General features: G+C 48.5%; 1 protein-coding gene across 1 annotated transcript; it reads left to right on the forward strand.

Annotated features, from left to right (window-relative positions):
* Positions 1-8,659: 8,659 nt before the first annotated feature.
* Positions 8,660-13,702, forward strand: LRRC55 (leucine rich repeat containing 55). The gene is made up of 2 exons (XM_036862204.1): positions 8,660-9,528; positions 13,467-13,702. The coding sequence occupies exons 1-2, from the start codon at positions 8,808-8,810 to the stop codon at positions 13,700-13,702; spliced, it is 957 nt and encodes a 318-aa protein (XP_036718099.1). The 5' UTR covers positions 8,660-8,807.
* The last annotated feature ends 372 nt before the right edge of the window (positions 13,703-14,074 follow it).

The following is a 14,074-nucleotide window of genomic DNA, read 5'->3' on the forward strand; positions in this document are numbered from 1 at the left end:
GAATAAATTTTTCCAAATATGGCAGTTTTCTCTATGCCTGAAACAAGAGATAGGTGGTGCACCTTTATCCAGGTGGACAGGTAAGACAGAGCGAGAAGGCATAGGTCACAAAGGTGAGCATGACCTCATTGCAGTGCCAGGGTATTTCCAGGCGAAACATCTCTTGGCAAGACTTACCGAGAATCATCCTATAACTAGGTCTTACTTCCCAGAGCCTAGGAAGAGCACCCGCAGCTTCTCCCAATCCCTGCCTATCATCTCTTTTTCCTTCAACACTGCGGCTCTCCTTTTCCAGAGAATTCCAGGGCAGGATCTGGGCTCCCTCCCACCATCCTCTTCCCAGAATTCTAAAGGGTGCCTGGGAGAAGGCATCTGCCCTGAATGAATGGATCAGAGAGATAATTCAGAGTCAGCAGCTGGTTAATAGGAGCTGCTCCATGGTCTGGCTGTAGAGTCCAGCCCGCTGAGCGCATCTGGACAATATCAGAATCACAAATGGAAGAGATCTGGGAAGGGCTCAGCCCCAGCAGACACTCACAAAGGAAGGACTATGTAGGGAACCAGACAGGCAGGAGTGATGCTCTTCAAAGTCAATGCGTTTATATTAACCATGTTTTTTTTCGTTTCTCTACACAGCTAGAGAAGAGAGATGGGTAGGCTATCAAGCCAGAATCAAAGGAAATTTCTAAGTAGAACATTTTCTATAGGTAATGACCAGAATAGTGCCATCATGTGCTATATCAAATAAGTCGTAAACGACTAGATACTTCGATCAGTTATTACTGCAGAGTTGGTTTTACATGCCCACTATGTACATCTCACTGTCCTCCTGATTCATATTCAGAGGACTCAGGAGAAATAATGGCTTTCTTATTGTTGCCTCTCAGTTCATTAAAATCTGTATTTCATAGAATGAAGCTAGTTATCTCACCTGAGAGATGCAAAGACTGTAAAAGCATCTAAGGAGTAAAACGACACCAAATGTTAACAATAAATAGCTTGTAGAAGCACAAAAAGATTATCTAATAAAGCTGATATCTATAACTCAAAAACAAATAACCAACGTCAATGAGCTTATAAAGAATGCCACCTCCCAGGGCACAGAAGGGGAGCCTGAACAAATCTGCTAGCTAATGCACGGAGGTCTCCCCCACCACCCACATTAGCATAGAGCCTTGCTTTTACCTCCCTGGACCATCCTGTATCCTCCCTTTGAAGCACTTTGCATCTTTACAATTATTTAAGACCTTTTTTTCCCTATATCCCCCCACCTCCCCAGGCAGGGACCTTACCTGTTTTCTTGACTGCTGTATTCCAGTGCTTAGCACGGTGCCTGGTGCATAGCAGGGGCTCCATAAATATTTGATGGCCAACTTATGAGAAGGTCTCTCTCCCTGAATCCCCTTAGGGAGGACTATAGGTTCGTGGCCACCTGCTTCCACAATCTCTTCCTCAGAGGCTACGTGGATAGAGAGGCCAAGCCGTCACCCTTCCCACCCATCAAGCCCAGGTTCTACCTCTTTTTAGCTCTGAAATCTTAGGCAGATTACTAACTGCTACCCTATACTCTGATTTGTTTTCTTTCACAGCACTTATCATCACCTGCCCTATTTTGTTTGTGTGTGTGTTCATTGTCTCCTCCAACCAGAAAGTGAGCACCAAGGGATCAAGGACTTTGCTTCGTTCACTGCTAAACAGGGACGGTCAATATATGTACAATCAACATATGCACCAACATCATGGGCACTGACCAGTCAGAATGCATGTTGGCCCCATGGGCTGTACAGGTGCACATCACCTGTGTATCAAACCTGGCTGTACTCTAGTTCCTAGAACAGGGTCTGGAATGTAGTAGGTGCTCAATAAATATGTGTTAAATAAATGGATGGATTGCAGTCACCCTGTCTGTAAAATAGGATATTTTAGCTACTCGACATATATGGGTTCCTTTCTGCCCCCATGACGGTCAGCTCTGGCCAACTAAGGAAGCAGCCAGGGTACTACAATTAGTGATGTTCTCCGTGGTATTTCTTTTTTATTAATATGGTGTTTGCTTAGCACCCTCTGTTGCTGGGCATTCATATTATTTCCATTTTCTCCTTATCATAAATATTCCTGCTATGAATATTTTTGCATGAATAATTTCTTACTAATTGTCAGATCAAAGAGACCAGCAATTTTCTAAGGAGGCCTGAGCCAATGCCCAGTGCCTGCAGGAAGTGTTCACATATCTGGCTCCCCCGTACTCAGCTCATGAAATTTTGCAGATGTATTTATTGTTACTCATGGAACGTATTGTCACAAAATGGGGATTATTTTCAAGCATTTAACTGCTAGTGAAACGGTGCCTTTTTCCACGTAATGTTTGTATTAGTCTTCTGTGCTGCAGAACAAATTACCACAATCTTAGTGGCTTAAAAGGACACTCATGTATTAGAAGTCCTGGCACAGCGTAAATGCTCTCTCTACCCGGGGTATTTCACGAGGCTGAAGTCAAGATGTTGGCCAGCTAAGTTGTCATCTGAAGCTGCAGGTCGTCTTCTAAACTCATTGGCAGAATTCAGGTCCTTGCCGTTGTAGAACTGAGGTTCCCATTTTTTTGCTAGCTGTTGGCCAGGGGTCAATCTCAGCAACTAGAGGGCTCTTAGGTCCTTGCCATGAACCCCCTCCCCCATTTTTAGAGCTAGCAATGGAGAATATCCCTCAAATACCCATTCAGGATGGGCCCAAGCCCTTTTAAGGGTTCACCTGATTAGGTAACAGCAATCTGGATAATTTCCCTTTTGATTAACACAAAACCAACTGACTATCCCATCATATTCACAGATTCTGCTGAAACTCAAGGGAAGGGGGTGACATGAGGTTATACACCTGAGGGGTGGGAGTCTTGAGGGCTGTATTACTTACCTATGGCTGCTGTAACAAATTACCACAAACTTAGTAGCTTAAAACAACATACATTTACTATCTTTCTGGCCTGGAGGTTGCAAGCCTAAAATGGGTCACCAGGGCTTGTGACCTCCAGACCAGAAAGATAATAGATGTATGTTGTTTTAAGCTACTAAGTTTGTGGTAATTTGTTACAGCAGCCATAGGTAACGAATTATATTTGTAGCATCTCTTAGTATATTTTGCATGAAAAATATACACATACATTGCATGGATTAGTTCAAATCACTTATGTCTGAAGTCTGTTTTTCCACTGAGTTCCTTTCCCTTCTCTCTGATTTTTGTTTTATCAGGTTTTTTTGCTCTATGAAAACTTGTTGTCTCTCAATGTTGTGTATTTGACAAAAGCCATCTTGTCACTAATGACATTCTCCATTTCCTCAACACACAGAAAGATATCTTCTCTCCACAGCTTGAATAAATGTACTGCTCTGTTCTCTTCCTAATTTGTGTCTTGTTATTGTTTCTTTGTTTCATTCTTTGGACGATTTGGAATTTTTTCAATGTATAAAACTGAAATACGGAGCTAAAATCTCATAACATTTCTTACTCTGAGACTCCTTTCAACATTGTGATTTTGTTCCACATTTTTATTTTCTGTATTCTGATAGTGAGAAGCACTTTCTCAAAGTATAGTCATTCCCATGGTCATTTTCCAAAGCACAGATATTGAGTAATGCCACTGAATGATTTTCAGTTTGCAATATATTTTATTTTATTTTATTTTTTTTAGTGAGGTAAATCCACCATCAGAATACTTTCAAGCATTTTCCGTCATCATCATCTTCTTTATTAATATCATCTGTGCCTTCCTGCCCATTTTTTTTCCCCCCAGATGGCTTTCACTACCAGTTCATCAGATTCTGCTAAATACTTCATTAAATTATTATAATGTAGAAAGCAGAGTCACCTTTATTATCGTTAAGCTTTCTCAGCAACTGGAGAGATTAGCTTTCTATTTCTTCCTGTAACTTCATTCTACTAAGGTTTCATAATTTTCCCTGAACAAATTTCTAATGTGGTAGATTAAATTTATTCTCAAGTATTTAAAGGTTTTCTATCATTATTACAACGAATTTAACATGTATGTCAAGAAATCATAACAGTAATGAAAATAGTTGTTCAGTTCACTTGTCTCTACAACTCTTAGTTAGATTAATTTCTGTGTGTTTTCCCAGTAGAGTAAATCCTTGACATTCATGATTGAACAGTCGTGGTTTCAATAACTTGCAAGAGACCCTGAAAGGCCATAATGTGTAATAATTGATCATTTTACTGGGGTTCAAAATTGAATCACTCCTGCTGCAAGGTTGCTGTGTAGGAGAAAGTCATTTTGCCAAGGGAAGCAGCCAGCCACCCAGCACAAGAGCAACGCTGGATATTATACACCCTTCGCCCTTCCCCCACCCTTTCCCTTGGTGAGTCACCACGAATGTTTGCACATTAAAGCCTCTGAGAAATCGTGCAATAAATGAATTTGTTTCATTTTGTTTAATTAATGTTTCTCAAACTTATTTGAGAACAAACATTTTTCTCATGGCACACAGTGTACCATGAGACACCAGTTTAGGAAATAATGGTTTAATACTTAACTTAGAGAATGATTATGGGTAAAAAATCATTAAAAAGATAATTACCCCCGTTTGACTTCACTTTTACACAAGACATATGCTATGACGTTTTTGAGTTGGGGTTTTCCCAAAGGTTTTGAGACTTATCTTGCACAAGAATACCTTCAAGTCGTTGGCAAATGTGATACTTTCCTTTCTTCATTTCCCATTTTTGTGCCATTTGTTTTCCTTGCTGCATAACTATTTTAGCAATTTTATAGTCTGCCATTTTATTTTACTTTATTTGTTCATTAAACAAACACATCTGTAGTGCTTGCTGTATACTGTTCTAAGTGCTCTATTAATAACAATTCATGGAACCTAAAACAACCCCATGAATTAGGTGCCATTCTAATTAGTCCTATTTTACAGCTCAGAAAACTAGTTTCAAATGGTGACAAGGCATTCTTGCCTAGATCCTATTTTTTAAGGAAACCATCACAAATATTTTCCTTCAGTCATATTATTGGCTCTAATTATAAACATAAACATAGTATGTAAAAGAAGAAAACATTCTTTTTTATTTGTTTTTAATGTGCCTTTAATCAACATTAAATATTGAGAGGTACCGATTACCTTTCTTAGCTTCCATTGAGATAATTATGTTTTCTACCATTTTTCTGTCAGTGATAATAAGGTATTATGCTACCTTTGTTTTACTTGTTTATAACAGGTCACTTGTTTCAAGGTGTTGCTGTGTTTTGTGTGTTAAGATTAAGATTTTATTTCTAAGCTCAAAAATGAATTGAATGACAATTCCCTTCTTTAGGGATTGAGGGTGATGCAAATCGTATTCTCCTCAGCCAACTCAATGTGTAAATATCAATGCAGTGGCTACCCTGCTACTCTGCACTGGACACTGTAGAACATGGAAGATTCCAGATGAGCTTAATATGAGAAAGAGCAGACCTTCTACGGCCACACAGGAAAAAGGATCATGTTCGAGAAGACAGTGATTTTGAAAACTTTGTAAATGCCCAAAATCTGTACAACTGGACACTTGTTTTCTATTATTCCATTTCACTTTCCCCCAAAGACCTAAGATATTACTGAAATGGAAGTGGCCCCAGATCAACTGAGTGAACACACAGGACTGACGTTAGCTCTGTATTTATTTATTTATGAGTTAGCCCTTATAAGGGCAGACCCTACATCCATCTTATTATGGGTGGCTATCTGCCCACCATGTACCCAAGTGCCCGGCATACAGTGAGTGCTCAATAACTAATGATTAAAAGAAGAAATGAACCAGCTCTTTGACCAAACCAACTAGTCAAGCTGGTTTTTAAAATGCAGGGCAGCTAGAGACTTGTTCCATGGGTCACCAAGGAAAGAGGTTTTGCAAAGACTTCACCCTCATCTGAAGTCAGCCTGGGGTGGGAGGGAGCAGGAAGCTTGGAGAGATGGAAACAGGACAGCAGAGTCCCTGGGCCTGGAGAAAGAGTCAGAACCACAAGGTTTTTCTGGCAACTTTCACTCCCTGAGAGACAGATCTGTCTCTACAGCCCCAGGTACCCCACCTGGAACTGGCAGTCAGCACTTTGCATCCCAAAAGCTCTCAGAGCTCATGCGGTCAGGACTTAAGGACAATTAAGGAACCCAGAAAAGTTCTCACCTCCTATAATTATCCCTGACAAGCCCTGAGCCAGTCTCATCACCTGGTACCTAGTGACCAAAATACATTCAGACCCAGGGAAACAGATGCTGTATATGGACTGAATAGATAGATCCCATCAAGTGAGCAAACTTGTCTCATGCACTTCTCTTTTTTCTTTCCATCTTCATTCATATCTTTATTGCCTCCCCCAGTTTCTCTCCCACTCTCCACTCAGTTTCTTTCTCCATTCCAAGCCCTCCCTCCTTTCCCATTTGGGTCTGATGCCCTTAAGCCTCCCTTCCTCCATCTCAGAGGCCAGATTCATGCTTTTGCCCCTACTCCAGTCTCTCCCTCTGGGCCCTTTTGCCCTCTCTCCCTGCCTGCTCCTCTGCCCGTGCCCCTGTCCTGGCCTGTCTACCCCCCTCGTCCCTTCTTCCCCTTTGTCCCATCACTAGGATCCTGTGGGTGTGGATTCTGTGACTGCTTCGTTCTCTTCTCTGTCATCTTGGTGGGGTCCATAGCCAGCTCTCCTGTTGCTCAGAGATGTGGAGGCAGTTGCTAAGAGACAGTGAAACGTCAGTACCTGGCCCTCGAGGAAAGAAAGGGAGCGAAAAAGGGAGAGAGGAGGGGAGAGAGGGAGGGGAGGACCTGGCAGAAGCCACATACCCCAGCAGCCTCAGCACTAGCTGAGTTTCGGGAAGAAGCTTTCGGATTCTGTGAACTTTCTCCTAAGCATCCTCGCTCTGATTCCCCTTTTGAGTAAAAGAAAGGCAACGGCACGGGGACCACAGGACGGGAAACCACAGAGGATGCTGCCCGGGGATCCCGGAGCCATGGAGGAGAGGCCGGGGGAGGGGACAAGCCTGTGAGGCAATCTCTTCTCCTGAAGCAGCGAGCGGGGATTCCAGGATGAGGGAGGGAGACCCGTGTCTGCTGCAGATTGATGGCTGTGTCCTTGGAACAGAGTAAGTGGGCTCCTGAGGGCCTGTGGGAGTGCAGGGGGAGAACTTGGGGCTGAGAAAAATGAGTCTGGTTAAGGGGAGCTGGGGTGATTTCCCAGTGGGTGGGATTGAGGCTGGAAGCGGTGAGAGGAGAGGCAGTGCCGGACGAGGGGGTGAGGGGAGGACAAGTGAGGACAGCAAGTGGGCACCAGAGAAATGAGAGGCCACGGCAGATGCGGGGTGGATGGCGAGCTGAGACTCTGGGTGTGTCATCATGCTCAGCCTGTCTGCCTGACCCAGTGTGGGTGTGGGCTCCCACTGCGGGGCAGAGGGGAGAGTGGAGTGTTTGTGGAAAAGGATGCTGGGATTAGGGGTGTGCACCAGGGGGTGAAAGATGGTGGGGGCAGACTGGGAAGGAGGCTCTGCAGGTGTGAGTATGCAGAAGGAAGCGGGAGAGAAAACTGGGGAGGTGTGAGGGCAGGGCAAAATATGGGGGAGTCACAGGAGAAGAACAATGCTTGTGTGTGTGTGTGTGTGTGTGTGTGAGAGAGAGAGAGAGAGGGGAGGGGAGACAGGAGTGCTGAGTGTGGAAAGGGGGTGTGCAAACGGCCAGTGTGTGTATGCATTTTTTCTTAGAGAGTTATTCGAAGGTGGGGTGTTTGGTGCTGATGCAGGTGGGGCTAGGAGAAGAAGCCAATGCACCTAGCCCAGGACAGACACCTAGGAGGAGGATGGCTGCGGGTCGGGGCAGGAAGGTTAGTGGGTGACAACAATATGAGGGTGGGGTCTGTCCCCACACTTGAGAGACAGTAAGCAGAGAACTTTGTGGTTGGTGGCCAAGAAGGTGGCCGGGGGAGGCAGCAAGGAACCTAGGAGGACAGCAGGGAGGAGAGGGCACTGGTTCACTCTGCCTGAGTGCTTTCCTTGTTGACAGAGGGAATTCGGCTTCCGCCCCCTGAACACGGAGCCCGGCTTGGGAAGTCCATCCCCTGAGCTCTCCTAGCCGACCCTCATCCTGCACCTCCGGGACACATGGCACTTTCCAGCCGCAGTGGCCAACAGTGGGGCTCCTCCCTTCCCTGGGGATTTCAGTAGACACTGAGGCTGAGTACTGAGGCTTTCAGAGGCCCATGGAGACCCCCTCCCCTCCGGGTTCCCTTCCCAAAACGCCCACTCCAGGACCCTCTTGGACTCGAGCCCACCGGGCCACCAGCAGAAATGGCCTCTGAGACCTTGAATGCAGGAGATTCAAAAGCAGCCCTGGCCTCCTAATGGGTCCCAGACTTGGGACAGGGCTTAGGGGTTTTCAGACGTGCCAGGACCTTTAAAAGGCACCTTTCCTGTCCTCCACTCCCCCTCCCACCACTCAGACATAGTCCAGAGGGGAGCACCCAGCAGTCATGGGTGAGAGGGACATAAAAGACCTGCAGGGACCCTTCCCCGACCTGCTGGCAGCTGGTCCAGCCCCATCCTTGTGTCATTCCTTTCTCAAGCTTTGATCATCTTTTCAGACCCTGGGGGACCGCAGCTGGGTGTGTGGCCCCCTAGGCTCCCGAGGGGACTTCCCGTGGCGCTCACACAGGGAGCTCTCTGGTGCTTAGGGGCTCCTGGGAAAGGCTGGAGCCATGGTACCACGTGCTGCCAAGCCCCACCTGCCAGGGCTCTGGCCCCTGATGCAGCTGCCTTTCTGAGCCACTGACTCTTGATTCCATGGACACAGCCCCAGCCCCGATGGGCTCCCTTCAGCACCGCTCTTGCCAGCAGCCTGAGATGGGTGACACCTGGTCCCAGCTGCCCTGGCCTGGGCCCGCCCGCCCGGCCGTGCTGCTGGTCTCCCTCATCTTGGCCGCAGGGGTGATGCCCTCGGATGCCGGCACCAGCTGCCCGGTCCTTTGCACGTGCCATAACCAGGTGGTGGACTGCAGCAGTCAGCGGCTCTTCTCCGTGCCCCCGGACCTGCCCGTGGACGCTCGCAACCTCAGCCTGGCCCACAACCGCATCGCCGCCGTGCCGCCCGGCTACCTCGCGTGCTACATGGAGCTCCGGGTGCTGGATTTGCGCAACAACTCCTTGGTCGGACTGCCCGCGGGCCTCTTCCTGCACGCCAAGCGCCTGGCACACCTGGACCTGAGCTACAACAACCTCAGCCACGTGCCGGCCGACATGTTCCAGGCCGCCCACGGCCTCGTGCACATCGACCTGAGCCACAACCCGGGGCTGCGGAGGGTGCACCCGCGGGCCTTCCAGGGCCTGGCGCAGCTCCGGGACCTGGACCTCAGCTACGGGGGCCTGGCCTTCCTCAGCCTCGAGGCTCTCGAGGGCCTGCCGGGGCTGGTGACCCTGCAGATCGGCGGCAACCCCTGGGTGTGCGGCTGCACCATGGAGCCCCTGCTGAAGTGGCTGCGGAACCGCATCCAGCGCTGCACAGCGGGTAAGGGAGGGAGCCCGGCCCCGCGGACAGCAGAGGCTCCGCGGGAGAGGGAGGGACTTAGAGACCCTGCGCACCTGCTGAGGGCCGGACCCGGGCTCGCCTCCTCGTGCACGGGTCTTGCACTGCCCAAGTCTTTGCCGAGTCCTTGCTGTGCGTGCCCGGCATTAATGAAACAGACGCCACCCTCGCCCCTGTGGCCCTGATGACCTAATGAGGCAGACAGAGAGCAAACAAGTAAGACCAGCTCATTAATAATAGACAGTGTTTATTGAGCGTGCACCGTGACCTTCCAACTTGGCAGGTGTTATCTCATTGGACCCCACTCTTATTATCCCCATTTTACAGGTGAAGACACTGAGGTTTAGAACAATGAAAAGACTTGGCCGGAGTCACTCGTTTAGAAAGTGGCAGAGCTGTGGATAAAACCCAGGTTTACTCTACCAGATTGCTTTTTAAGTGTGCTAAGTACTAGAAGAAATAGAAATGGCTCACCCCATTTATTTTAGTACTTACTATCTGCCAGGCCCTATTCTAAATACGTTACATGTTTTAGCTCATCTCATCCTCACGAGAACCCTAGTGAGACACCACACACACACACACATACACACACACACACATACACACACAGAGGAGGAAACCAAGGCACAGAGAGGCTCAGTAACTTGCCCAACGTCCTACAGCCGTTAAGGGTTGGCGTCAGGATTCGAACCCTGGCAGCCTGGCTGCCCTCTGGCTGTATCCTGATGAGTCAGGTTCTAGGCCAACAGGAGCAGGCAGGACTTGAGTTCTGGGCTGGCCAAAGGGCCTTGGCAGAACTCTGCAAGGTTTGGGCATGGAGCGTAGATCTGAGAAGAGAAACTCTTATGTGGCTATTTAACGAGCCAGCCTCTACTGGGAGTGGACTGGGGACCGAGGGAGCCTGAATCCCACAGGCTCAATGAGCCCGCAGGCAGGCAGTGTGGCGCTGTGGTCCCCAGTCACCAGCCCTCCTGGGTGGCAGCTCCGAACCTCTGCAGTAGGACTAGCTGGGGGGCACCACCCAGGGCCTTTCCTGAGCTCAGAGCGAGTTCAGAGCAGCGGTGCTGAATGAGGTGGGAGGGAGAGGAGGACTGAGTGGGGAGCCCAGGATCAAAATAGTTTGCGGGGGGCTGTGGGTCACGATTCCAGCGTTCCCACAGAACTGCGGGAGGAAGTTCTCTGGGACCAAAATAGCTGGGGACTGAGATGGGCGGAGGGGAGGGCGCACGGGGGGGAGGCCGGCTGCCTGGAGCGATCTCCCCACTAGCCTAACCTCTGCAGGCTGCACCTCCTCCCCTCTCTCTTGTGCACTAAGGACAGAAAGGGCCCGCAGTCTTCCTCCACACACAGGCGCTGCTCCTCTTCTGGGATCTCGGAGTTCCCTGCTGCCCTTCGGAAGAAGCACAGGCTCCCAGTGAGCAGGAGAGGGGTCCAAGATCCCATCAGTGAAGTCTCATGTCCGTACAGATGAGGGACCCAAGTTCCAGAGAGGGAAAGTGACCGGCCACAGGCCACAGCTAGAGACGCAGCTTCCCTGTTCCTCCACGAACACACTTTGCACCATGACACGCTCTCCAGGATATTTCGTCTTGGGGGCAAAGAACTTGCCAGTCTAGGTAGGACGAGGTGACCCTCTTCCCTTTGTCTTTTTCTGCTTCTTCCTCCCTTTTTCTGCATGGGATTCCCATTACTATCCCTATCTTTTGGACAAATCCCAACACAGAGGAACATAGGGAGACCTTGGGATATAAATCAACTTCAAGACTGGTCCCTTGACTTACCAGAGGGCTTCGTCAGCCCCCGGGCTCCCATCCTGCCCTCCTGCAGGCTCTGTCAATTGCCCTCAGGGTCCCCACATCCCCCAGCCTCGCAATGCATCACCACCACCCCATTCATTCACTCAATAGACTTTGGGATTCAGCATCTTCTGGGTCTGGATGTTCCACTCCAGGTGCCATCTTGTCCTGGCCTGGGTCTGGGGTACTATGCGTACAGCCTACAGAGAGCCTTCAGCCTGGGGTTTGGGGAAGGTTGCATCCTCCCTCTGAACCTGACTCTCCATTTCTAAGGAGAATCATGCTCATCCATTTCTCAAAAGAGTCAATCCAAGTCCATCATTTTATTCTTTTCCCTCAAAGACTGCAGAATGAATAAACACCATTTATGCACCACATAATTTAAAAAGCTCCTTCTCATTGACTTTCTTAGACGAACGAGACTAAATTATCCCCTTCTTACATTTCCCATTTCTTCATAAGAGCCAGAAAAGCAAGAAAGACTTGCCCAAGGAGAGAGTTGGATTAATACTTATCCACTGAACGAAGGAGTGGCTGGCTGCTGGAAAGCCAGTGCCTGGCACCGCGAGGCAGAACTGCTATCTGCCTGCCGCTCTCCCTTCCAAGGCAGAGAAAGATGCAACCACTGACAACCACCATGCATTTGTACCAGTGACCCTGGAAGGATGAGCTGGGGCCATCAGTGATGGCGAGAACAGCAATCCCACTGAAGGAGAAGCCCCTCCTATAGAAGTCTGTGTGCAGAATATGACCCCACTGACCTGTCCAGAAAGACCAACCTAGGATGACAATAAAAACACGCACCTATGTAGTACTTACTGTGTACCAAGAATATATCATTTATGTATGTTAATTCATAGAATCCTCACTACAATCCTATGACATAGTTACTTTTATTATCCTCATTTTATAGATAAAGAAACCACAACACAGAGGTGTTAAATAACTTAGGCATAATCATACAACTAGGGAGGGATAGAGAGGGGATTTGAACCCAGGCCAGTAGCTCCAGAGCCCATACTCTTAACCCTATACTCTGTGTATCTGGAAAAGCCATATGGGGTAGTAGAAAGACCCAATGCTTTGGAGTTGGACAGAGTCATTCATTCACATGTTCAATTAACAAAGGTTAATTGAGCATTTAATGGACAGGCCTCTGTTCTAATGCTAAGGATACTACAGGAAGAATTTATATTCAAAAGGAGAAAACAGATAATAAACAAACTGTGAGACAGTGATAAATACAATGGGGAAAAAAATAAGCAAAGTAGGTAAGAGAGAGAAGGCCCAGAGAAAGGTGAAGTGGGGTTGCTATTTTATATAGAATCCTAAAGGAAAGCCTCACTGAGAAGTTGATATTCGAGCAAAGTCCCAGAGGAGGTGAGGGCCTGAGCTGTGCGGAGATCCAGGGGAGAAGCACCCTCACGCGGGGACAAATGCAAAGGCTCCCCCTCCCCATGCTGAAAGGGGACATGCTCGGGGTGATGGAAGAATGACCAGGTGTGTGTGGATGAAGCAGAGTAAACCAGGAAGAGAGTGGAAGGGGTGGGGAGGTTCTTCTGGGAAGGAGAAGAAGCCAGGGGAAGGTTTCAAGCAGAGAGTGACATGGCAGGACTTCAGGTTTAAAAGGATCACTCAGCCAGCTGTGTCGAGGTGGTTTAAGGGCAGAAGCCTAGAAACCAGTTGGGAGGCTATTGTAAGAGATTACGATGATGATGAAATCCCACAGAAGTCCCAGATCTGCCGTTAGCAGGGGCTACGGGACTTTAGGAAAGTTACGAAAGTCTCCGAGCAGTGATCTCCACCTCTATAAAAACAGATATAAGGCTCAAGAGGGAGGGGATAAGAGGCCATATGTACGCATATGGCTGATTCGCTTTGTTGTGCAACAGAAACTAACACACTATTGTGAAGCAATTATACTCCAATAAAGATCTATTAAAAGAATTTTTTAAAAAAATACTTGCCTTGAGGGTTGTGGAGGGCACTAAAGAAGGTGAGTGAAACTTTTGGCACATGGAACCAATTTCATAAAAACCCAGCTTCTCCTGGGAGGGGCGGGGGCTCGCTCTTCCCGCTCTCCCCTCAGCCGCCTCACCCTCCCTGGATTCTGTGTTGCAGATTCTCAGCTGGCTGAGTGCCGGGGCCCCCCAGAAGTCGAGGGCGCCCCACTCTTCTCCCTGACCGAGGAGAGCTTCAAGGCCTGCCACTTGACCCTGACCCTGGATGATTACCTCTTCATCGCCTTCGTGGGTTTCGTGGTCTCCGTCGCATCCGTGGCCACCAACTTCCTCCTGGGCATCACGGCCAACTGCTGCCACCGCTGGAGCAAGGCCAGCGAAGAGGAGGAGATTTGACCCGGGTGCCTGGTGTCCCTCCACGCCGCCCACCATCACTGCCGCTGACCACCGGGCACCCTCCCTGGCTGCCCACGCTGGCTCTGCCCTGGCCAGAGTGGGCAGCCAGGTCATGGCTCAAGCAAGGTCAGGAAACTACCTTTGTGTGAGCTTCTACGGTGGGCCAGACACTGTGCTAGGAACTGGGACCGACCTAGACCTTGCCCCTCAAGGCACTTACCTCTGATAGAGGAGAGAGAATCGAAAACTCTTCCCTTTAAGACCTTTTATCAGCACACTGAGTACATAGTTATGGAAGCCCAGAGGAGGGGTCATCAACTGTGTCTAGAAAAGTCCAAGAGAATTACAAGAATGGAGGTGATTTTTGATGAC

The sequence above is a fragment of the Balaenoptera musculus genome, chromosome 8 (genome assembly GCF_009873245.2).
Source record: "Balaenoptera musculus isolate JJ_BM4_2016_0621 chromosome 8, mBalMus1.pri.v3, whole genome shotgun sequence".
Lineage (NCBI taxonomy): Eukaryota > Metazoa > Chordata > Mammalia > Artiodactyla > Balaenopteridae > Balaenoptera > Balaenoptera musculus.